This window comes from Equus quagga, chromosome 15 (assembly GCF_021613505.1).
Source record: "Equus quagga isolate Etosha38 chromosome 15, UCLA_HA_Equagga_1.0, whole genome shotgun sequence".
NCBI classification, from domain to species: domain Eukaryota; kingdom Metazoa; phylum Chordata; class Mammalia; order Perissodactyla; family Equidae; genus Equus; species Equus quagga.
The window spans coordinates 35852928-35877772 of record NC_060281.1 but is presented as its reverse complement, the minus strand read 5'-3'; the positions used below and the strand labels follow the sequence as shown (position 1 = coordinate 35877772).

General features: G+C 35.8%; 2 protein-coding genes and 1 pseudogene across 2 annotated transcripts; 2 read left to right on the top strand and 1 right to left on the bottom strand.

Annotated features, from left to right (window-relative positions):
* The first annotated feature begins 1876 nt into the window (after nt 1-1876).
* LOC124227288 (putative olfactory receptor 2B8) lies at nt 1877-2839 on the top strand. Its single transcript, XM_046641153.1, has one exon. The coding sequence runs from the start codon at nt 1877-1879 to the stop codon at nt 2837-2839; it is 963 nt and encodes a 320-aa protein (XP_046497109.1).
* A 6238-nt stretch (nt 2840-9077) lies between these two features.
* LOC124226245 (olfactory receptor 2G3-like) lies at nt 9078-10033 on the bottom strand (annotated as a pseudogene).
* Nucleotides 10034-22699: 12666 nt separating this feature from the next.
* Nucleotides 22700-23662, top strand: LOC124227075 (olfactory receptor 10C1-like). Its single transcript, XM_046640982.1, has one exon. It carries the CDS (start codon nt 22700-22702, stop codon nt 23660-23662), a length of 963 nt encoding a protein of 320 aa, XP_046496938.1.
* Nucleotides 23663-24845: the final 1183 nt, after the last annotated feature.

The following is a 24845-nucleotide window of genomic DNA, read 5'->3' as shown; positions in this document are numbered from 1 at the left end:
ACTACTAGATAAATGATATCACTATTACCATTTAAAAATAGCATTCCTTTATTACTGTAAATTCTTGGTGATGTTTAAGTATAATCAGTATGAAAGATTTTATTTATATTTATATAGTGATCTTTTGAAATTGTACCTTTAGTAACTGCTCACTTTATGAACTTAATTTTAATAGAATTTCTTAATAATTGAATCTCAGGATAGTAATTATGTGTAAATTATGTCAGAATGTTTTATTCTTCCTACTATTTACACTTTTTATTTAATTTTATCACTTCATTGTGCTAGCTAGGAAACCAGCTCGCTGTCCTTTCCAGGGCACAGCCTGTTTTGCCTAATATGCTTTGCCATCTTTCATTTCAGACAAAAGAGCCACCTTGAATTCAGGCATGCGGATAGTTGGAGATGACAGATTTTATATCTTTACTAGCTAATATCTAATGTTCTAAATAAGCTATGTTACAAAGTGAATGTTTAACAATTCACACACTATAAGTTTATTCATTAATCCTTGTGGCTATATACAATAGTGTTTAAAAGCACAGAATTTTTTCCAGGTCAGAGACCAGGAGTCTGATAGCTGCACTGCCATTTACTACCTATGTAATCAGAGGCAAGTGATTTAACCTTTCTGAAATTTAGTGCCCTTGTCTGTAGAATGGACATGAGTAGTGAATTTGTGAGGATTAAATGAGATGCTCTATGTAAAGTGCTTAAAAAAGCTCTTCACTCATAGAATCACTTCATGAAGGATGATTGTTTTTATTGTTATTTTAATAGTGATACTTATATGTACGTGATGCATTGTACATAGTTCAGTTTTAATAAGATATTCTTACTTAAATGATGCATTTGTTTTCTACATAAGGAAAATGAAGCATACAGTGTGTGTGTATATATAAATGATCACATCCAGGACTCACACCAGGGAATTTCTGTAATATTCTTCATCGTTCTTTTCATTTTGCTACATAAAATCCATTGTGTAAGCATATTTTCCAGAAGACAGATTACATGATAATTAAGTTTTATTACATGAAAGCCTGTTTTGAGATTTTTTTGGTATACTTCATACATGGCTAAATTGTGGGGAGAGTGAGACCATCCATGGAAACCACAAACTTTTAAAAAATCATGTTATTTGATATAATTGTATATTCTCTGATATAAATATAAATGTGTTTTTGACATAAGAGAAATAAGTGAAAACTTTGGGGCTATGAGTCTTAGCTATGTTAACTCTTGCAAATTATCCCTTGGATAAATATCATAGTAAATCTATTCCGTGAGTGTACTGCCTTTGGCACTAGGAGTTTTACTCATATTAACTTAATTAGAATAAGCAGAAAGGAGAAATACAGTAAGCAGAGAGAAGAATTTACTTTCTTTAACTGTTAATATCTTTCAAAGGTCATCTTTTTAATCTGCTATAATAGAAATGCATTAAAAAGTAGCAAGAAAACAAATTGAATTGAAGGGAATGAAGTTAGAACACACGAGTAGATTAGAGATTTAATGAAGCTCCAATAAAGTTTCAGTTTCTCTCAATCTTAAGGGATCCAACACCTTCTTTTTGTAACAAATCTTTTGTAATAAGTCTTTACTATGTTTACTTTTATAACCTCTATTTAGTAAACTCTGAGTTTACTAAATGAAAGTCATAGATCAAAATATGGTTGTTAAAATAGAGAGAGTTGTTAATTCTCACTTTTCTTGCTGAAGGAATAAAAGGAAATATATTAATGATTTGTTTCAGCATCCCCTATCCAGTTCCTAGGTTGCATACAGGTATGTGAACCAGGAGAAGTTCTAAGCACAGGATAATCGGGCTCCCAAAATTCGGACTGTGGTGTTCCTTGCAAGTAGTGTCACAGCAATGAGAAGATTCAATAACACCTTTCATCACGTCCATGGCTTTGTTCTATTGGGCTTCTCTGAATGGCCCAGACTAGAAATGGTTCTTTTTGTAGTCATCTCCATCTTCTATATATTGACCCTCTTTGGGAATTCAGCCATAATTATCTTGTCACACCTTGATCTCAGACTCCATACCCCCATGTATTTCTTTTTGGCTAATCTCTCTTTTTTGGACCTCTGCTATACTACCTCCACTGTCCCCCAGATGCTGGTAAATATACAGAGCCACAAAAGAAACATAAGCTACATAGGATGTGTAGCTCAATTTTTTATCTTCCTTGGTTTAGGATCCACTGAATGTGTACTTCTCTCAGTAATGGCCTTTGATCGTTATGTAGCTATCTGCCAGCCTCTCCAATACACAGTTATCATGCATTCTTGGCTATGCCAACAACTGGCAACAGTGGCTTGGGTAACAGGTTTCAGCAACTCCTTGGTGCAAACAGTGTTGACTTTCTTATTACCTCGTTGTGGTCAATATCAGGTGGAGAATTTTTTCTGTGAAGTACCTGCCATGCTTCAATTATCATGTGTTGATACATGGATTAATGAAGTGGAGATGTATGCAGCTGTGGTGGTCATAAAAGTTATCCCAGTTGGATTGATTCTATTTTCTGACATTAACATTGTCAGAGCAGTAGTAAGGATCCAATCTTCTGAGGGTCACAAGAAGGCCTTCAACACATGTGGGTCTCATCTGCTGGTGGTCATTATGTTCTATGGCTCAGCCATTAGTGGTTATGCATATATGGCACCCAAGAGCAACTCAGCCAAATTGAAGGGCAAGCTTCTTGCACTCTTCTATGGACTTCTAACTCCAATGCTCAACCCTCTTATCTACACCTTGAGAAATAAGGATGTTAAGGGAGCAGTAAAGAAGCTACTGGGGAGAGAACAAGAGCAAGGGTGGAACATGTCTTAGGTGAATGTAGTCCTCTTACAATTCAAATTCCAGACTCTCAGACTGCCTATGGCCAACTGCCATCACTCCTCTCACTCTCAAATAATAATGGCTTGTTGTTACTATTATTATCCATGTATTTCACAGGAAGTAAAATTTTGATTATTCTCCCCCAAAATAATGAAACAGAGCTCTAAAAATAGATAATATTCATAGATTTTAGTAAAATAATTGTATTTTTGTTACTATGTGGTTTTTTCTAATGAAGTTTTAAAATTAATAGCCAAATATGATTTCCTATCACATGGCCCATTAAAACTTATGATTCAGGGAATAATCTTGAGACTTGTTTGGAAGTCTTAAAGCAGAAAGATAACTGCTTAAAATGACTAAATTGTTACAAAATTAGCAGAATGCACTTATAGATAAGAAGAAACTTCATTTCTTCCTTTCATATTCCTTTTTTTTATGTTGTCAGTGCAGCTGTTGTACATCTAAACTAATTTTAACCAATATTAGGATGGGGCATCCTCAGGGAGCCAAGAGCATGCTGTGGAAATCTACACTGTTCTGGAGAAAAAGAAGTGCACATATAGAAAGCTCTGTGCAATGTCTCTGACTATTATCCAGTCCTGCCAGCAGCCTCTTTTAGCATATTTCTTTAACTCTGCACCTCATCCTATGGAAGTTTTTCCTTATGGCCAATATATAAAGAACTTTTATGTTTCTCAAGTAACAGCCTTTAATATAAAAACATCTTGTTGTCCAATCAGTATATATTTTATTATTGGTGCTCAATCATCTTTATCAGCATTATAATATCTATTTTCAGCAGGCCAAATGGAAAAATAGAAATTTTTCTTTGAATGGAAAGGCAAGAAATCATATAGCTTCTGTCCACAGGATAGACATCTTCAATATCATGTTTTACAGATTCCACATTTTATGTAATGGCTGCCGGATGAAAAGCCTACCTCTAGGCAAAAGTATCTGGGCTTGGCACAATTAAGAGTCTCTTGCATGTACTGTGAAAATAGCCAAATATATGAAAGGACGTTCCTACCAGCAATGCATCTCATTAAATTATAACCATTGTTTTCTTACCTTCTTGTGAAAATTATGGTGTTTACATTGGGAAAAGAGGAGAAAAAATAGACTGAATAGTCATCTGAGTGAATGTACAGCAGAAAAACGTGAGAAAACATCTACACTCAAAGATTGTAATGCAATAGGTCATTTTAGTAATAGTGATATATAACTTGTCCTTTCCAAATATATTTGAGCAGTGGACATATAGTTCTTTTCTCCCAAAGAATATGAGCTGCTTGAAGATGTGATAAAATGTCTATCATCTTTTTTTTTTCTCAAAGATTTGTGTTTTAAGAGCAGTTTTAGGTTCACAGTAAACTGAGAGAAAGGTACAGAGATATCCCTTATAGCCCAGCCCCCATATATGCATAGCCAGCTCCGTTATAAACCTCTCACAATGTTAATAATAAAGGCGAATAGAAATTACCAAATATTCATCAATAGTAAAATAGATTAATAAAATGTAGTATATTCATAATCTAGAACACTATACAGCCCTGAAATGAAGTACTGCTACATGCAACGTCCTGGATAAATCTCACAAACAGGTTGAATGAAAAGAGCATGTATGACATGACTCAATCTGTGCAAAGTTCAAAAACAGGTAAAACAAATTTTGTTTTCAGACATTGGGTGGTGATTACCTTTAGGGAGGAAATAGTGAACGAATGGGCATGAGGGGTCTCCAAAGATTGGGTAATAGTCTAGTTTTTCATTTGGGAAGTGGTTGCATGTGTTCTTGTTTTCACTTTGTCATAATTCAATTATGTTTAGTGTTTTCTTCTTTAGGCATATTATACTTTATAAAACTATTAAAAACTCATGTCAAATAGTATAAGCTGATTACTTAAATAATATTTAATGTCTAACTCAGAGACGGTTCTCCAGAGTGACTATAAATCAATAAATTAATGTTGAATCTTTTTTGTGAATTTTTAGAGATGTAAATAATTTTGTTATTATGACGAATCTTTCACTATTTAAAAGGAGGCAATTTTCAATTTCCCTTTCCGATGTAAAAGGGAAATATGCCATGATAGTTCCAATATTGACTATTCAGAAAATAACTGATTTTTTACTTTGAAAAATTAAACATTTTTTTCTAAAATAAATATACATTTCTACGTTAAAATTTTACATATATTCATCATTAAATTAGTTTACATTTTCCGAACTGGTTCCCAATCATTACTGTGGAAACCAAGTTTGGAGTGAGATATTTTCTTGAATATTCTTCACAGTCATGCCTTAGATGACTCTATTTTAAGCACTGCAAGTCAAAGTCTGTATTTTATGGTCATTTGCATTCCCCATCACCTAGTAGAATAATCAGTTATTTAACATTGTTTGGGGACTTATGAACTAATGGGTGGTTCATTTAGAGGACTTCAATTTATTGGTGCCAAAATTTGGTTTGTCATTCTCAAAATGGATTGGCACTCGATAATCCATTTTTCAAGTGCTGATTCTTCAGCTCATTAGTGCTACCAGAGACAAATTATCTTTCCTCATGCTTAATGTGGGAATAATAGAAGTCATGAACTAAAATAAATTTTATAGCATGTAGTCAATTTAATTAAATGATAGCTTTCCCAGTATTATTGTTATAATTATTCATATGGTCAACCTATTGAATGCTTATTAAATGTTATAAATAATGATGATATATTTATTCATTCCTTAATAAAGTAAAATAAAAACTTCCTTAACGAAAAGTGTCTCTTGCCGCTTTGTCTCCTCTCTGTCTCCCACTCTGTATATCTCTCTGTGTAAGTATATATATATATGGAATAGAATGATGCTATTTATACAGACACTTCACAAAAAATAATACTTAAATGACCAATCAATCTTTCAAAGAATATTGCATATATTGTCTTCAGAATACACACTGTTGAATCATGTATTTGACAAATATTTGAAGCAATTATTATGTAACAAATACTTACTAAGGTAATACTGATACTATGGTAGAACAGATGGATAAAGTCATTACTGTCATGATAGAAAGATAAGCTGACACTCATTTATACTAACATTCAGCCTCCTCCAAAGTCAGTGCTGACTTCTATAAGGTGACCAAATCATGGAAATTAGACCTGTACCAAGTCAGCTTTACTTTCCAAGTGAGCCAGCATAGACAGAAGACAAGGTTGTACAACTCTAATCAAACTACAAATTTCAGAGAAAAAGCAAGGCCTTAAAAACTTCCCAGTGCCTCTCATTACTGATATTTCTCTTTTTTTTTACTGCTTTTTATTTAAATTATGGTTCAGGCAACATTCATAGAGTAAGAAAGTCCATTCTAGGTATTTCAGGGAATGAATTAGGCATTTACAAAATTATCAAAAGTGCTGGAATAAATAAAACTGGGAGATAACTACTTGGTTTCTGAGGGCCTGAGATTGGCTCCTGCCCTTAAAAGTCAGGACCTAAAGAAAATTGCTCCTGACCACACCTCCTTTGAAATCTGAAATGAGTGATCACAAGATGAGGCAAATCTCCAGAACACACCTGTTGTCACTGCCAGTTAGAAAGAGGCTCTACCTCACTTCTCCCTTCCAGACCCTTGGAGGCAAGAGCATATTGGAAAATGTAGTTCTCAGGCTTTCAAGAAGTGCTAGTTGTTTCTATATTAATATTGTAATATTATTATTCCTTATCACTGATTATGTACTCAGTCCAACTTATCAATTGTTTTTTCTATCATGCTTTTTGTGTTGTACATTCAGTCTTTGTTTACTTGTCTTTAATCAACTCTTGAAGATCACCCTTAGGTTTTCCTCAAACATTTTTATGGTTTTAGCTTTTATATGTAACCCATTTTAAGTTAATTTTTGTGTGTGGTAAGGGAAGGATCTGAGATAATCTTTTTTGCATGGGAAAATTCACATATTGAAAAGACTATTACTTCTCTATTGAATTATCTTGACATATTTTTCAAAAATCAATTGATTATAGATGTTTATTGCTGGACTCTAAATTCTGTTCCCTTGATCTGTAAGTGTAATCTTAAGACAACACTACATTGTCTTAATTACCATATCTTTGCAGTAAGCTTGGAAATCAGGAAGTGCAAATCCATTAACTTTGTTTTAAATAAAGAACGGATGCAACTCAACAACAGAAAAATGAATAATGCTCCAAAAAAATGGGCAGGTGAAAGGAACAGACATTTTTACAAAGAAGATATGCAGATGGCCAACAGGCACAAAATATGTTAAACATCACTAATTATTAAGGAAATGGAAATCAAAACTACAACGAGATATCACCTCACACCCATCAGAATGGCTATAATTAACAAGACAAGAAATAATACGTATTGGAGAGGATGTGGAGAAAAGGGAACTCTCATACACTGCTGATGTCAATGCAAACTGGTGCAGCCATTATGGAAAACAATATGGAGATTTCTCAAAAAGTTAAATATAGAAATACCATATGATCCAGCTATTTTACAACTAAGTGTTTATCCAAGGAACATGAAATCAATAATTCAAAAAAAGTTATTCAGTCCCATGTTCATCACAGTAAATTAGATAAGTAAATGTGATAGAATGTGATTTAAAGTAGAAACTGAAGTATTCATATATATTAAAAACAATAAAAACATATAGTTAAGTATCATTAGATCTCTCCAGAGGTCTCATTGATGAGAAAACTTAGTGTTATTGGGATTCCCTTTTGAATTTTGTAAGACATTCTCCTTTTTCAGTGTTTATATTCCTAACATCATGACATTGGTTTACATCAGTTTTCCCTTAAAAGATTACCTTGTTTAAGGTTTAGGAAATATTAAATCTTGATTTATACCACTATAGAAACTCTCATTTTCCTGAATGAATTTGTCCAATTTGCAGTGGCATAAGTTTTTTCTGTTTGCTTTACTTAGCCTATTTAGAGTCTTGAAGGAATATTGATTTCAAATTCTTTAATCATTTAAAAGTTTTAGCAACCCAATCAAAGAAGTCTGAATGTGAGAAGCTAGGGATTCAGTATCCTTTTATTTTAAGACTCTCCTTAAGCATACAATTTTATTTTAAAGCCAAAAACACCTGAAGGAGTGTGTGGCTTATTAAGATTACCTTTGGTATACAAATTCCATTTTTTGAGACACTGACAATTATTATGCCTGCAATGGATATTTATTTAACAGTTCAGAGTGTTTGGAGGAGAAAGAGAGTTCTGTCCTTTAGAGCTAGGAACACTCATACTGGTGCAAACACAAAATGCACCAAGAGGATTCCAACAAAATCAGAAAAACTAAAAACCTCTCAATCTTTCATTGACAACATCAGAAAATACAATTGCTAGAAATATTAGAATCCTCCAACAAACATGCACACACACACACATCCACGCATACACATGTCCACACAAACTCATCAAATAAATTAGGTTCAAACACCCTGTCACTTTTCATCTGGCAGGGACTGGATTCCTAAGAACTGTCACATAACAGAAATTGCTTAATAATCCAAGCGTAAAAATCAAAACTGAATATCCACTACTTCTGGGACCTGTGTGGACACAACTGGCTCTGGACAATCAAAATATCAATGAAAATCTAACTTGACAAAGAATCAGACATAGAACATAAGAACCAAAAAAAGCTCAACCATGAGACTTACCCGAGCAGCCAAGGGAGGAGGGTGAGTTGCAAAGTCAAGGAGTCCAGTGCAGGTGAGGTGAACTTTCAGGCTGCATGTTTCTGTTGGTCCAAAGCTGGTGTCCAGATGGGCAATATCTCAGGGAACCTCCAGGTATAAACTACTAAAGATTAACTCAAAGACAGCTAGCTAATTAGTGGCACATTGTTCATTTATACAAGACAGATAAAGCAATAGATTAACTTCATTTAATGCAGCAAAGCCAAGATTTATATAAGAGAAAGGGCAAAGAGGGAAAAAAAATAGCTGCAGAGGTTTTGGAAACAATAAGTCATGTTTGTACTTTATCGGGTCAACTGATTGGCTGATGGATAACAAATGTCTGTATAGACAGGTTATCTTTGATTATATTAAGAGGGGAGATGAAAGAAAGCAATTTCAGTTGCTTATGGATTCTTTAAAAGTCTTGTGAGTTTGATTTTGCAGCATATATGTCAGATATCTCTGAATAATGCCTCCTGGTGTCTGTCCTTTAGCACTTCCACCTTAGTTAAGTTTTACCTCATTAGAATTTCTCGCTCTACTGTGCTCTGATCTTTTCATACCTCCCTCTTCAAAGCCCGCTTTACATCTTTGTTTCTCAGCGTGTAAATGAGAGGGTTGAGTGTAGGAGCTACAACAGTATACAAAAGAGTTATGAACTTTCCTTGACTAGGGGCATAGGAACTGTTGGGCTGGATGTAGACAGGTGTGATGGTCCCATAGAAGACAGAAACTACCAACAGGTGGGACCTTCAAGGGCCAAGGGCTTTACACAAGGCTTGAGCTGACCTGATCCTCATTACTGCTTGGACAGTGCACCCATATGAGATTAAGATGAGTGTCAGAGAGAGGAGGAATAGTACCAAGGACGCCATGAAGAGCTGCACCTCGTCGGCGTGAATGTCTACATAAGCCAGTTGACCATGGCAGGTACTTCACAGATGAAGTGGTAAGTCCTATGGTTTCCACAAGGGGCAGCTGAAGGATGATAGTGCCCTAAATTAGGCTGTTGCCTACTCCACTCAACCATGCCATTCCTGCAAGAGACTGGCAAAGTCAAGATTGCGTAACTGTGGCATAATGGAGTAGTCAGAAAACAGCAGCATAACAATCAAATAGCATGACAGCTAGGAGAACACATTCAGCAGACCCCAGTTCCAGGGAAACATAGGGTTGAATGCGACAACCCATGGGAGTCATTGTCTTTGCTGAACTGTGGAGACTCCACCACAGCTGGGGAACAATGCTGGTGGTAAAGCAGATTTCAATGAAGGAGAGGCTGGTAAAAAAAATAATACAAGTGTGTGTGAAGCATGGGATCCAGACAGGAAATCAAGATGATTGCTGTGTTGCCTACCAGTGTCAAGAGGTAGGAGATTGACACAAGCACAAAAGAGGATCTTATCAAGCTGCAGCTGGTCAGAGAAGCCTACCATATGAAATCACCCGCCAAATTCTCATTAATTATCATCATCACCCTACTCATACAAAGGAGAGACACACATATGAAAATACAGATGTCAGATAGTAAGAATAAATTAAAATCAGAAATACAGTTGAGAGAAATTGTCCCTGAAGATGCAGTATGAGGGTGTGTGTCATAGCGGAAGGAGGTGGGGGAAAGAAACAGCTATATGTCTCCAGGAGTAAAGTAAAAGTATGCTGTACCTACAGAGAACTGTTAAAACACATGGTGACATAAAATAGACCATACAAGAAGTGATTAATAATTAATTATTGCTCAGTTCTTTCAAATTGTTTCATTTTGTTCTAGAAATCCACCATCTTTTTTTCTCAAAAGCATCTTGTGAGATTATAAGTAAAAGAAAAAAAGGGAGATATTGTTCAATCAACTTCCCTTTAGCCATTCTATCAGTTGTCCATAGTAAAAGTAGCAAGTAAGCAAACAAACATGCAAAGAATATGGATTTTATGGAGAGTAATCATGAAAGTTCTGGGACCCAAACTGAGGAGTACACAGGAAACCTTTCTCTCACTTATGACTTTGGAGAATCCTGAAACTGGACTCAGTTCATTACATCAAACCTAAAAACAAACTGAAAGCAGACATTATATACAAATATGGGAAAATGATGTACATCATATACACAAATGGCAATGAAGGATTAAGAATAAAGACATTTTCATATGCAGCTGAAATTAAGTTAATAATCCTTCTTGAATAGGTTAAACTTAACTAAGTTTGGGAACAAAATAACAAAATTATGAATTATTAAAAAATAGAGAATGAAACTTAGGGAAGAATGAGTAAAAATATGTTAAACGTTCTAATTTTTTCTCTCAGTTTATAGAAAAAAATGTTTATAAGGGCTCATTATAGTTTGTGAGTAACTCTTAGTAAACATATATGAAGGCTATTTAATGCTTACACCACGAGAAGGAAACAAAGAATCATAAAATTTGGCAAAACTCATGAAAGGAAAGAGAAAAATGAAGGAAAGTGTGTTGAATAAAAAAGATAAAAATAAAAACCAATTAGTAGTGAGGTCACCAAAATAGTGGAATAATTAGCTCCAAGTGCTTATTCTGCCACAGAAACATCAAAAAGCAAGCAGAAACTATCAGAATCAATGTTATCAGAACTCTAGAAAACAGTCAAAGATTGACAACAACAAAATAAATGCTGAACCAAGAAAAAGGCAACTTACTTACAAAAGCTAGGAAAGTTTTGTGATGTCTTTACTTGTCCTTGTTTCACCCACTCTTGGACACAGAAGTTATCTTAAAGTGTTGGATGATGGAGTCTCCCATATGGTACCCTGGTCCCTGATACTGGAGGGAGAAGAGTAGACCTTTGCAAATTATAGTGTCTGTTTTAACCTGTCTGGGAGTTACATGAAGGACTGATGCAACATGCTCATCTTTGTTTCACCTAACTCAGAAAACAGGTTGGAAAAATGGCTTGTATTGCTCATAAATGTGGCAAGGCAAACTAACAAACTGCAGATGTCTGTGGCAAAAGATTATTCATTGAGACATATGATAGATTGCCTAAAGCCCAGGAGCAAAAGTTGGAGGATAATCTTTGGAAAATTAGGATGGTCAAAAGCATCCATGTATATGGATATAGTGGACTAAATGTTTGGGTTCTTCCAAAACTTAAATGTTGATATCCTAATTCCCAATGTGATGGTATTAGGACATGGGCCCACTGGGAGGTAATTAGTACTTGAGGGCAGAACCCTCATGTATGAGATTAGTGCCCTTATAAAAGGGACTCCAAAGAACTCTCTTGATCTATTTTTACTGCATGAGAACATAAGAAGTCAGCTCTCTGCAAACTAGAAGAGGAGTTTCCCCAGAACCCAACCATTCTGCCACTCAGATCTTAGACTTCCAGACTCCAGAATTGTTAGAGAGAAATTTTAGTGTTAAGCCACCCAGTCTATGATAATTTTTTTAAACATCTCAAACTGACTAAGAAAATGGAGGAATTTAGAAAGCCAAGCAGATGCTCAGGCCAAGGCATACAGTCAGAGAAGACTGGAGAACACCATAATCTGTTACATTGGACTGATCCCTCAACTCAGTGCAAGCCTGGCTAAATGTTGAAGGAGTGTTTCAGCACAGAGCCAGTCTGCAAGTACCGGGAGAAGTGTTTTTTTCTAATAATTTTTTTTTGTGTGTGTGTGTGTGTGCATGTGTGTGTGTAAGATTAGCCCTGAGCTAACATCTACTGCCAATGCTCCTCTTTTTGCTGAGGAAGACTGGCCCTGAGTTAACATCCATGCCCATCTATTTTATGTGGGATGCCTGCCACAGCTCAGCCTGACAAGTGGGGCGTAGGTTTACACCCAGGATCCAAACCAGGGAACCCTTGGCTGCCAAAGTGAAACTTGCAAACTTAACCACTGTGCCACCAGGCTGGCCCCTTTTTTCCTTTTTTTGATTTTGTTGTTGTTTTAGTTTCTGGCATTCAAGGAAATCTCTCTTAAAAGATTAACTATATGTGAGCTAAAAGAACAGAGACTTTAGTGACCACACATAACAAGGACTATATTCTTTCCAAAAATAGTTTAGAAAAGTACCTAAATAAAAGGTCTATGATAGCCTTCAACAGTAACAAAAAACCAACCTACTGGGTAAGGGGTAGAATCTGATTTTTAGAATTATAATATTAAAATATCAAATTTTCAGCAAAAAAATCACAAGGCATACAAAGACACAGCAAAATATGGCCCATTCAATGGAACAAAATAAGTAGAAATTGTCCCTGAGGAAATCCAGACATCAGACTTTCTAGACAAAGACTTTAAAGTAAATGTCTTAAATATGTTCACAGAGCTAAAGGAAAACACGGACAAACAACTAAAGAAAACCAGAAAAACATGTATGAACAAAATGGGACATCATCAAAACATTGAAATAGTAGTTTTCTAACATCTTTCTTCCAAAGAAGACTGATTTTGATGATTGCCCATGAATGAGAGTATCTTTGAGGAAATATGAGAATCCAGCAGAAAACTTCTGACATAGTGTTGGAGCAAAAAATTCCAAGGTTGGATGCATTAAAGAGGGTAAGAAAATAGTTTCATTTTACCTATATCACCTCTCTCTGAAGAAAACACAACTTAGTGCCAAGAAAGACCTTCTTGGCTTGAGATTTCTCACAAGAAGGAAAATGAGAGCATTTGAGTGAACACCCAGCTACCTCAACTGTGCAGGATGCTGCTAAAGAAAAGCACTTCATTCTCACCCCATTCAGAATACTGAGGTGGGTTGCATGGCAGGGGAGTGCGGAGCAGTTGGGAGAATAGCCACCAGGGCTCTTGAAGGGCATCAAAGAGATGTGGATCTTACTAATCACATCTTGGACTCCATCAGGAAGCCTGCGCATGATTCACTGTGGATGACTTACTTATGGATCTCTCTACTAGCCCATGGGTACCCCAAATGCTCCCTGTGCCTCACTCATACAACTTTCTACCCAGTGTGCAGCTTCCCCTGCACCCTGGGAGTCAATACATGTGAGCCTTTGCAGACAGCTAGTGATCATAGTGGAAAGCCAGCTGGACTCTGCAAGATTGGGAAAAAGCATACAAACTTGAGCATTCAGCAACACCCTAGGGAAAGCAAACAGAGAATGTCAGCACTCAGCCTGGATTTGTAGGATCAAGAGAAGGCATAGAAACTCAAGAATCCCTCTCCACAGGAGGCAACTAGAAGTATGGAGCTGGTATATCTACAGCAAAGGTCTAAGAAAGTGTCAGAATCCCTAACAGGGCTGATAAAAGGCATTTCTCTCCAAAATCCAGCCAGTAAGGACTGGAGGGGATGAATGCTCCTTCAAATGCAAGGCAGCAATACAAGACTTCAAATAACATGAAAAATAAAATATATATATATATGACACCATCAAAACAACACAATAATCTTTCAGTAACCGACCCTGAAAAAAATGTAAGTCTGTTATTTGCCTGATAAAGAATTCAAAATAGTTTTAATGAAGTTCAGTGAGCTACAAGAAAATACAGAGAGCCAATCAACAAAATAAGGGAAACAATACATGAACAAAAGAAGAAGTTTAACAGAGAGATAGAAATCATAAAATAGAGTCAAACAAATTTTATAGGTGAAGACTATAACGATTGAAATGAAAAATACAGGTGAGAGCATCAATAAGAGACTAGGTTAAGCAGGAGAAAGAATCTGTGAAGTAGGGGACAGGTTTTTTGAAATTATCCAATCAAGAGGAGAACAAAGAAAAAAATGAAAAAAATGAAGAAAGTCTATGTGAACTATGGGATATCATTAAGAAAAACAATCTATGCATTATTGGAGTCCCAGAAAGATAAAAGAGTGAGAGGCAGAAAGATCATTTAAAGTAATAATGGCTGAAAGATTCCCAAATCTGGGGAGAGATTTGGTCATCCAAATTCATGAAGCTCATAGGTTCTCTCCAAATTTCAAATCAAAAAGATCTTCTCCAAGATACACTATAATAAAACTGTCATGTCAAATACAAAGGGAGAATTTTAAAAACAAAAAGAGAAAAGAGAATTCCTCACAAACAAGGGAATCCCCATAAGGCTATCAGCAGATTTCTCCCTAGAAACCTTGCAGGCTGGGAAAAGGAGTGGAATGATATATTCAAAGAGCTGAAAGAAAGTTAAAAAACTCCCAACCAAGAATACTTTACCTGGCAAAGTTGCCATTCAGAGAGTAAGGAGAGACAATGACTTTCCCAGACAAACAAAAATTTAGGATGTTCATCACACTAGAGCTTCCTTACAAGAAATGCTGAAATACAGTTCTTCAAGCTGAAATGAAAGGATGCTAATTAATATCATGAAAACATGTGACATACTGGTAAAGGTAAGTATATGGTCAGATTCAGAATATTCTAATACTGTGATATGGTGGTATGTCAATCACTTAACTCTAGTATCAAAGTTAAAGTACAAAAGTATTAAAAATAACTATAGTTACAATAATTTGTTAATGGATACACAATATAAAAAGATATAAATTGGGACATTGAATAAATAAAAAGTGAAAGGGGAAAAAAAGGGTAGAACTTTTGTATGTAATCCAAGTTAAGTCATCAGCTTAAAATGGACCTTTATAAGATGTTTTAGTAAACCTCATGGTAAATGCAAAAACCAACAGTAGATACACAAAAGTTAAAGAGAAAGGAACCCAATTATAACTCTATAGAAAATCATCATTCACAAAGGAAGATAGCAAGAGAGTAAGAAAGCAAAAGAAGAACTACAAAGGAGCCAGAGAACAATAACTCAGGTGGTAGTAGTAAATCCCTACCTTTCACTAATTACTTTAGATGCAAACGGATTAAATTCTCCAATCAAAAGGCATACAGTAACTGCATGGATAAAAAGACCCAACACCAAGTATATGCTACCTAGAAGAAACTCACTTCAGCTCTAAGGACAGACATAGGCTGAAAGTGAAGGGATGGAAAATGTATTCCATGCAAATGGGAACTAAAAGACAGCAGGGGTAGCAATATTTATTATCAGACAAAATAGACTTTAAGTAAAAAACTGTAACAGGAGAAAAATGAGGTCCATATATAATGATAAAGGGGTAAATGTTATGATATACCATCTTGGTGATGTTATATCATCAAGAGGATACAACAATTAAACATTTATACACTTACTATTGGAACTTCTAGATACATTAAGCAAATACCAACCGATATGAAGAGAGAAATAGACAACAAAACAATAATAGTAGGGGGCTTCAATACCAAATTTTCAACAATGGGTAGATGGTCCAAACAGAAATCCATAAGGAAACACTGGATACGAACTATACTTTAGACCAAAGGGATATTTCTACTGATTCCATATGGGATTATTATGGAAAGTTAACTCAACTCTATGATGCTCCTGTAAAGAGAAGTTATACACACTGTGAGAAAGACCAAAGATCTAATTATCACTACATTACATTAAATGGGTCAAATAAATTAGAGGAAAGATTCTACTGATTCTGACCAAAGTTGACCACTACCCTAAGAGTGAGTAGTATCTGTTATGGAAAATTCTGCAAAGAGAATAATAAAAGACTACCTTAGCACATCAAATGAATCCATGAAACAAAAAAGTATTCCAAAGCATCACATGTCAAAATCCTTATAATCCTCAACTTTTCATTCTTCTTTCCTATTTACCACAAACATATTTTAAGGCTAGAGATAATGAGATAATTCCAAGGGACTGAGCTCAAAATAGAATTTGCAGAGGCTTCCTGCACACCCATAAAAATGATTATGTCTACCTCATTCCTGGAAAGAGGTGTCAAAGTCTTCATCTCATGTACCCTCTGGGGAGGAATCTGAGAGAATGACTCAGTGTAATAAAAGAGAGTCTTAGGATTGGTTAACTAACTATGCTATAAGCATAGGAGGAGAGAGTGATAGTGTGTGGGCCAGGTATTCTTTCCTTTTCAGTGTCATATTCCAAAGACAGCATGGGGTTAGAGAGCTTCAATTTTTTCCACACTAGCTTTGGCAGGAAAATAAACTTAACAGGATGACAGAATTTCTAAACGCCTTTCAACAGAGCTGTAGTGAATTAATGGACTTCCATGCTTTTGGATATGGCAGGCTGTGGCTGGGTACTTGTCCACAAATGCTTACCCGGAAAATATTGTCATGATCCGTGGGGCTATAACAAGCAATGTCACAAAATAAATATATACTGGTTAATTAGTAATGTGAATTACGTATTTTTTTTACAATTAGTATTATGCTTTTTCATTGAAAACTATAAAATGTAATACACTTTAAAAATTGTATTATCAGAAAGATTTCAATGCATAATTAGATGAATGAATGTTAATTGACTCTACTGCAGCATAAAAATCAACATTGATAAAAGTACTTATCAATGAATGCAGCAAAGCAGTTGGAGGGAAAAAAGACAATGAGAGTACATTTCTTAGCCAGATGTCTCTTAATTAGGCACCTTTGTACAATGCACAAGCATATTCAGCAGCTCTGAGAATGTGCCATTATTTTCTTCTCTCATCCTTTTGCTTTCTGCCTTCTGTCCTTCAACAAAAATTTCCCATATTAATTCAACCTGCTACTGATCATTTTCCTGAGCATTCCTTCAGTACTAAGAGAAATCACTTAATATCATATAAATTAATGTACTTATTTTAGAAAGGCCTAATCAGCATATTGGTTCTTTGGTGCTGACTTATGGGGAGATGTAACTTCCTGTATCAAGAATAGAATGTACGCACAATCGTAGTAGTTTTCTCAATTAAATTGAACCACCTGCTTGAGAGGTTGCTACCCAGTTTCTAAGGGTTAAGTTCTGGGCCATACAATGAAAAATCCCAACATGCCAACCCCTCTTAAAAAATACAAGTTTATATTTCTCAAAGTCCAATTTTTCTGGAATACAGGCTCCATCTTTCTGTTCTGATATCTGATAGCTTTGGCACTTGTCCTTGTTGTGAAAGCTACAGATTAGCTCTTCAGTCAGCATCTCATTGAGTTCCAGTTCAGCTGGCTGGATGGAGCATGGTCAAAAAAGACATTTTCCTTCCCTTTAAGAAAACTTCTGGATAACTCAACGCACTTCAGTTTACATTTATAGGATATAATGAGTCGTAGAATACAGCTAGCTGCAATAGAAGCTGAGAAATACATCCTTCAACTGACTACATTTGACACAGTATATAAATTCAGTATTCTGTTACTAAGGAGATGGAGAATGCTGGAGAAGATAACTGAATTGTCCAGTACTGATGACCTAATAAAAGTCCCTTGGCTCTACATCTGATTCAGAGAATGATAATAGTAAGAACTACATTTTAATAATATTCAAGCAATCAGATTCTAATCCAGCAGTACTGAAAGCAAAAAGTGTCAACCACAATATATAAGATTGGAACAATAAGTTATTTATGTGGAATTCCAAAGAGGATATTGTGCATATTTCATTTAAGGGGGCTGCAATAAGGGGAATTTTCTATCCAAATGACACCTTCCTCTTCTCTATTCTTTCTCTTTTGCCTTTACATCATTACAGTAATAGATATTCAGTATCTTACCAACCTTTTTATATCATATAAATAATAAGCATTCAGCATCTTATAGTTTTTTCACTATCCTAATATATACATATGACTGTCCATTTTATTGTGATTACTTTTGATAGCAGCAAGTAGGTACTTTCCCAAACTAACATGTAACTAGATTATTATGATTTATTGAATCTTTTATGATAATCAGAATAAATATTAACACCCTCAGTATAATATGAATGAAAGTTATGTATATAGTTTTCGTAGTAATATTTCATGAGTGTTTTGGTTAATTCAAACAAAAAATTAAAAGCTGAATTATCGTACAGTGTGTGCTAGAAGTTACTAATAATATAGGTTATTCATTATATTTAACTTTTGATTTATTTGTCTTTTACATTTACTTCTTTTACTCTGTTAGTATTCACCTACAAATGGAGACAGACCTGTCCATGACAATTCCTGAGAGACAGAAGCAAACTGTTTCCTGACACTCTCCAGTGAGAATAAAACAGGTCTCCTGGGGGAGGGAGGTAGGATAAGGATGCAGAATGAGAACTGAAATATAACATATTCATAATCCATTGTTTTGCAAGAAGGAGGAAAGCTAAATATACCATCATGTAATCAGCACAGCCTTGGATACTTCTGTTTGTGCGTGTGTGTGTTTGTGTGTGCATGTGGAGCTGAGGGCATTCTGGGAGGGACATAATGCTCTCTCATTAGATACACGATCTTCCTGAGATCAGATGCAATGCTGACTACAGCAGAAGCTACTCAGTGCACTGTCTTAGAGGTGAGGATTGGGCAGATTTACGTCCTCTGAATTTGGGGAGGTTATAACAAGGGGATGCAGAGAAAATCAGGGAGTGGCTCATCAGAAGCAATAACTGTCTACTTTTTTCCTCAGATGTTAATGACTAAAGGTATGTGACATAAGTGATGTCTTAAGAAACGAAAGTTATGGAAGACAGTGGATTAAAGTGTGAAAATGGATAATCAATACCCGAAGCACTTTTCAGTTCTGGCCGCTATTTTAATCAATTATTTTCTCATTCTCTGAAGAGTATAACAACTTATCAATTTGCCAGTATCCCAGCCAAAAAATTGCTGTAAGTTGTTCCAAATTAATTATTTCACAGGAAATATATATGCCTCTTATTGTTGGGGAAGGGAAATACTTAGATTTTCCTGTACATGCTAATCCAATCAAATGATAAAATAGTTTCTGCTCGGTTATGTGAAGGTAGCATATTTTTACTATTAGGTCCTCAGTGAGGTGAATATGGGAAATTGTGGAAAGCAATGGGTAACCATCTCTACAAACTTTAATGGCCAATTTACATAAATTGTACCTGCAATTAAAGCATTTTAGAAATAACAATTTCCTAATAAAAATTATTTATGTTATTGAGTGTGTCCTGTGTGCCAGGCACTGTGCTAAATGCTTTAGACAGAATATTTAATGATGTATATATAACATGCCTTCCTTTGGCTGATAGGAAATAGAGAAACAATTCGTTATGAAAACAGAGATTAATAAGGGACTGAGTGAGTCAAGGAACATTTCTAATTATGTGGGGCTGACCCAAAATGAATCACTTGTACTGCATTATTTCCAAAGCTGACTTTATAGAGTGTGCTTGTCTTGGATCCTGGGGCTGAGTAAGGTGGCACACGAAGCCAAGCTATTGAGCAATGAAAATTATCTTATCTCCTTCTCCTGTTTCTTTCATATATCCAGTTGTTACTGAAAGTCCATATCACGATTTAAACCTTCAAAATCTTGCCGATGTTCAATGGCCACTTAATCTTATACTACGTTGAATAGGAACCTATGATATAATTTATCTTTGGGCATGAAACCCCTTTGTCTTTCGATCATACCGCAGTGCCTATTTGCTTGATTACTGACTCTTAATATGGGTTATTTTTATAGACTGATAATAGTAGAGAATATTCCATGCAATATCCTATGAGTTCATTAACATGAGGCTTTAAGGGGCGAGATGTTTTGATGCTGATAAATTGTTTTAATGACTGTTCCTTATTTTTATTCATCGTTTCCCTCTACAATGTTTGCATTTTTAACTCAAATGAACTCAGCAGGAAAGATAGGAAGAGTTTGTCATCATTACAAGGAAATGATAGATCAGAAACTTTATGTCAAGAAAATGTATCAGGTGAAAAACAGAACAGCATCCATGCCAAATTGTTCTTCTGCCTGTGATGCTCCTTTGTGCAGACACCTGACCCCTGCCTTGACCATCTCACTCTCTTTCCTTTGGCAATAACTAAAAATAATTCTTTTTATGTACATAAAACTGACCTCTACTACATACATCTCAGGATCCTCAGATTAAGGTCAACAGAGAGTAAATCCTGAAAACAATAAAAAATTTTTAAAAAATAAGATTTTGCCTAGTTCAGTATTATTCCAAGTGATACTTGGATACTCCAAGTGATAGGCAGAGAGAAGAGAATGTGACTACATTTGTTTGTGTTCTCACCTCCAGTGAGTCCTATATGATTTAGCATTTATTTCTAAATGGAGTACCATTATTTGCCAGTTTAAATATTTAGAAGCACTTACAGATCGTCACTACATCTGATATCCTATTTTTCCAGTTATTTCTGAGCTTTGTGAAGTTTTAAAATGTACTTATCATGAGATGACTTTTTTATTCATCCTGTTTAAAAATATCAAATGATTAGCAGCACACATTAGCCCTTGTGCAGTCAGCCCTCACTGTATGCCATCCACAAGGAGGTTTCTCCCATTCTCGACAATCCCTGACTCCCATCCCCAGCACACGCATCTGCATTTGCTGTCTATAGTCTAAATGGGACAAGGGTATTTATGATGGGAAATCTTCACAATGTCAGTACTTAAGAAGGAGTCGGATATGCTCCTTTTTCTGTTGGGATTTCCCCCTTGGTTTCTCCATCTGTGTCAGTGAGGAAACTGCAGTTCCTCCCCAATACAGGGAGATATAGTGGATAAGATACATATTTGTGTATTTAACTGAAAAATGGAATGACAACTCTCCATATCCAGAGTTTTCTCTGTAACTGCATAGTCTGTTATTGAGGAGTCAGGATACATAAGAATATCCTCTTTTGGGTTAAAAATAAGACGATAAGTAAGCCACTGTCTCTGTTTGCTTTGCCTTAGCCTTAACTGTGTTAACATGGGAAATGAATGCATGAGAAATATAGATATTAAATTTAATTACAATGCAAGGAAAATGTTTATAAATACTTTAATGTAACTGTAAATGCATTCTAATACAGTAATGTGTAAGCAAATTTTCTTATCATCACGTGCACTGAAGGGCCCTGTTATGATGCAAATTTGCTATTTCATATTTAACAGAGTTTGAATCAGTTCACTTGTTTTCTCTCCTTAACTTGTGGGGACTTTTGCACAACTCAGTGATACCCAAATTAGAGATTAAAAAGATCTGTAATACACAACTATTTTTTCCTAGTACATAACATTCAAGTGGCATTTTTAAGTTTGTATGTATGTACTTTTTACTTTTCCTCTCCACCATGGCAGATGATTAGAAAAACAGAAATGGAGATCAAGATAATGAACAGGAAGAATGACTAGGGACTATGATATAAAACTCTCACAAGAGGGAGTAAATATGAAGGTAAATCTATTGTGACAGCACATAAGCATACTGGCACTGCTATTACTAATACTTAGTGTTTAATCACTTTCCTAAGCACTTTTAAAGGAATTAACTCACTTAATCCTCATAGCAACCCCATTAGGAAGGTACTACTATCGTGTCTTTTTATAAATGGGAAACTGAGGAATAGACAGTTTAAGAAAATGTTAACTTTAGCTGACTGCAACTAGGATTTGAACCCAAATAGAATATCTCCAGAATAGTTGTAATCACTATGCTGCTGAGTATGAATTTGAAGGTGTGTGTTTCTGTCTGTGGATGTACAAGTGAATGCGTATCTGAAGAAATAAACATTTTTGTACATTTGTTTTGTGAATGCATCTAATACATTTGCCTGTTCATAATAATTTGGAAGCTCAAAAAGCATACTTTTTTAAAATATATACTGGCAACAAATGTAAATGTGGCGTAAACAATGATGAGTTATAGCTTTCCTTCACTACATAAGTTCCATTTGAGAAGAATTTTTTCTCATTGTTGAACCCCAGGACCTATCATAGTAACTGCAAAATACTCTGTGCTCAATAAATACCTGTTGAATGAATGAGTTTAGGAAGAAAATCAGTGGCAACAGAAATGGAAAAATATGAAAAGATCTTCATTTGGTACTAATTGACAACTGATTAAAAGAATGATGAAGAGAAAATTGAGCTGAAATTATTTTTTTTGCCATTGTATGCTTGGAAACTAGGTATATTTTGAACAAATCAACTGGGATAGTGACCATAGAATAGGAATTGGTTGGAGAAGGAATGAGGATAAGCGTAATTTCTGAACTTTTTGAGTTTTAGAATTGCAAGTAAGAATTTATGTCTCCAACTTACTAGAGCTCCATAAGTATAATATAAAGAATTACATCTGTATCTGAAAGAATCTCTCTGATGACTCGGCTTTCTCTTTTTCAGGTCATGAAGCTCAATTGCTCTTTGTGGCAGGACAACAGCATGTCTGTCAAACAATTTGCATTTACCAAATTCTCTGAGGTCACTGAACAATGTTTCCTTTTATTTACCCTCATCCTACTCATGTTCCTAGCATCACTCACAGGCAATGCTCTCATAGCCCTTGCCATCTGGACCAACCCAGTTCTCCATACACCCATGTACTTCTTCCTGGCCAACTTGTCTCTCTTGGAGATTGGCTACACTTGTTCCGTCATACCCAAAATGCTGCAGAGCCTCGTGAGTGAGGCCCGAGGAATCTCTCGGGAGGGGTGTGCTACACAGATGCTTTTCTTTACGTTCTTTGCTATCAGTGAGTGCTGTCTTTTGGCAGCCATGGCTTATGACCGCTATATGGCCATATGCTCCCCACTGCACTATGCAACGCGAATGAGTCGTGGAGTGTGTGCCCAGTTGGCAATGATTTCTTGGGGAGTGGGATGCACGGTAGGCCTTGGCCAGACCAACTATATATTCTCCCTGGACTTCTGTGGCCCTTGTGAAATAGACCACTTCTTCTGTGACCTCCCCCCTATCCTGGCACTTGCTTGTGGGGATACATCCCATAATGAGGCTGCAGTCTTTGTGGTGGCCATCCTTTGCATTTCCAGTCCATTTTTACTGATCATTGCTTCCTATGGCAGAATTCTAGCAGCTGTGCTGATCATGCCGTCACCTGAGGGTCGCCAGAAAGCCCTTTCTACCTGTTCTTCCCACCTACTTGTAGTAACACTCTTCTATGGCTCAGGATCTGTCACCTACTTGAGGCCCAAGGCTAGCCATTCACCAGGAACAGATAAACTCCTAGCCCTCTTCTATACAGTGGTCACATCCATGCTCAACCCCATCATCTATAGTTTGCGGAACAAAGAAGTCAAGGCAGCTCTCCGGAGAACCCTGTGGGAGAAAAAAGTTCTGACTCATGAGTAGATCCCAGAGGGTCGTGCAAATCTGCTCTTTGGAAAAGATGCACCCGCAACTCAAGTGTAAAAAAAGAAAGAAGAAAAAACTGTGCTCTTCAATCTGTTTTGTAAAGACCTTTCATACAAGTGATTGTAGTTTTGGGGACATCTCTGTATCCAGAGCTAAAGTTCTGATTGCCAAATTCTGGAAAGAGGTTGGTTATGAAAGAATTTTATAGGTGATTCCAACACTAGACAGGTTTTCCCTAATATTTTAGTCTAGGCTTAGAGTATAAATTGTTGGATTATACCTCAGAAACCTGCCAAATCCTGACTCTATAGTCTTAGGAATTTTCTAACCCCTGAGGGGCCCATCTGACTTCTGCCCTGGTCACTGAGGGGAGTGTTCCCACATACGTTTGTCCCACATGACTCTTATGTTCCTACTAACTCTCTGAAGTACATGATTTCCTTTCATTAAAAAAATGTTTTCAAATTGTTCAACCTTAACAATTGGTTGATGATATAATGTTGAATTCTTTATGTGGGTCTGTGTACTATAAAAGTATCTAAACATGCAAAAAAGAAAAAAAAGAAAATTCATGTTTCCTAGATATTTGCTGCACAATATCAAAAGAATTTTGTCAAGGGACCACATGGTGAAAATATTTTTAAGGACCAACAGAAATCATATTTAAATTCAATAATGGAAGAAGAAAACGGAACTAAAATTAACGTAAATAATTTGAAAGACGATTTTGTCATTTTAAAAACTTACATATGTGCAGATGAACCTTGACTCAAATTTGGAAATCATCCAAAAACTTTCTTTTAAGACAAATGAACATGCTTACAAAACATCCAGTAGCGCCTATGGAAGCACTGCCTTGGATTTGAACATCTAATTCCCAGGGACTTGCTCCGATAGCACTTGATCTATGACAGATTAATAACTACTGCTGTGGTAGTTGTAATTCGACAAAAGTGGAGAACTGTGACTGCTACTATGACTCAAGCCTACTCCTCAAATAATGAGATTTAATCTTTCTTGTTGGTTAAAGGGTACAAACTTTCAGTTATAGGTTAAATGAGTTTTGGAGATATGACGTACAGCATGGTGACTATATTTAATCATACTGTATTGTATACTTGAAATTTGCTAAGAGAGTAGATCTTTAGTGTTCTCATTACACACACAGACACAAGTGATA

Coding starts and splice junctions, on each gene's coding strand:
- LOC124227288 (XM_046641153.1), top strand. CDS start 1,877: ATGAGAAGATTCAATAACACCTTTCATCACGTCCATGGCTTTGTTCTA.
- LOC124227075 (XM_046640982.1), top strand. CDS start 22,700: ATGAAGCTCAATTGCTCTTTGTGGCAGGACAACAGCATGTCTGTCAAA.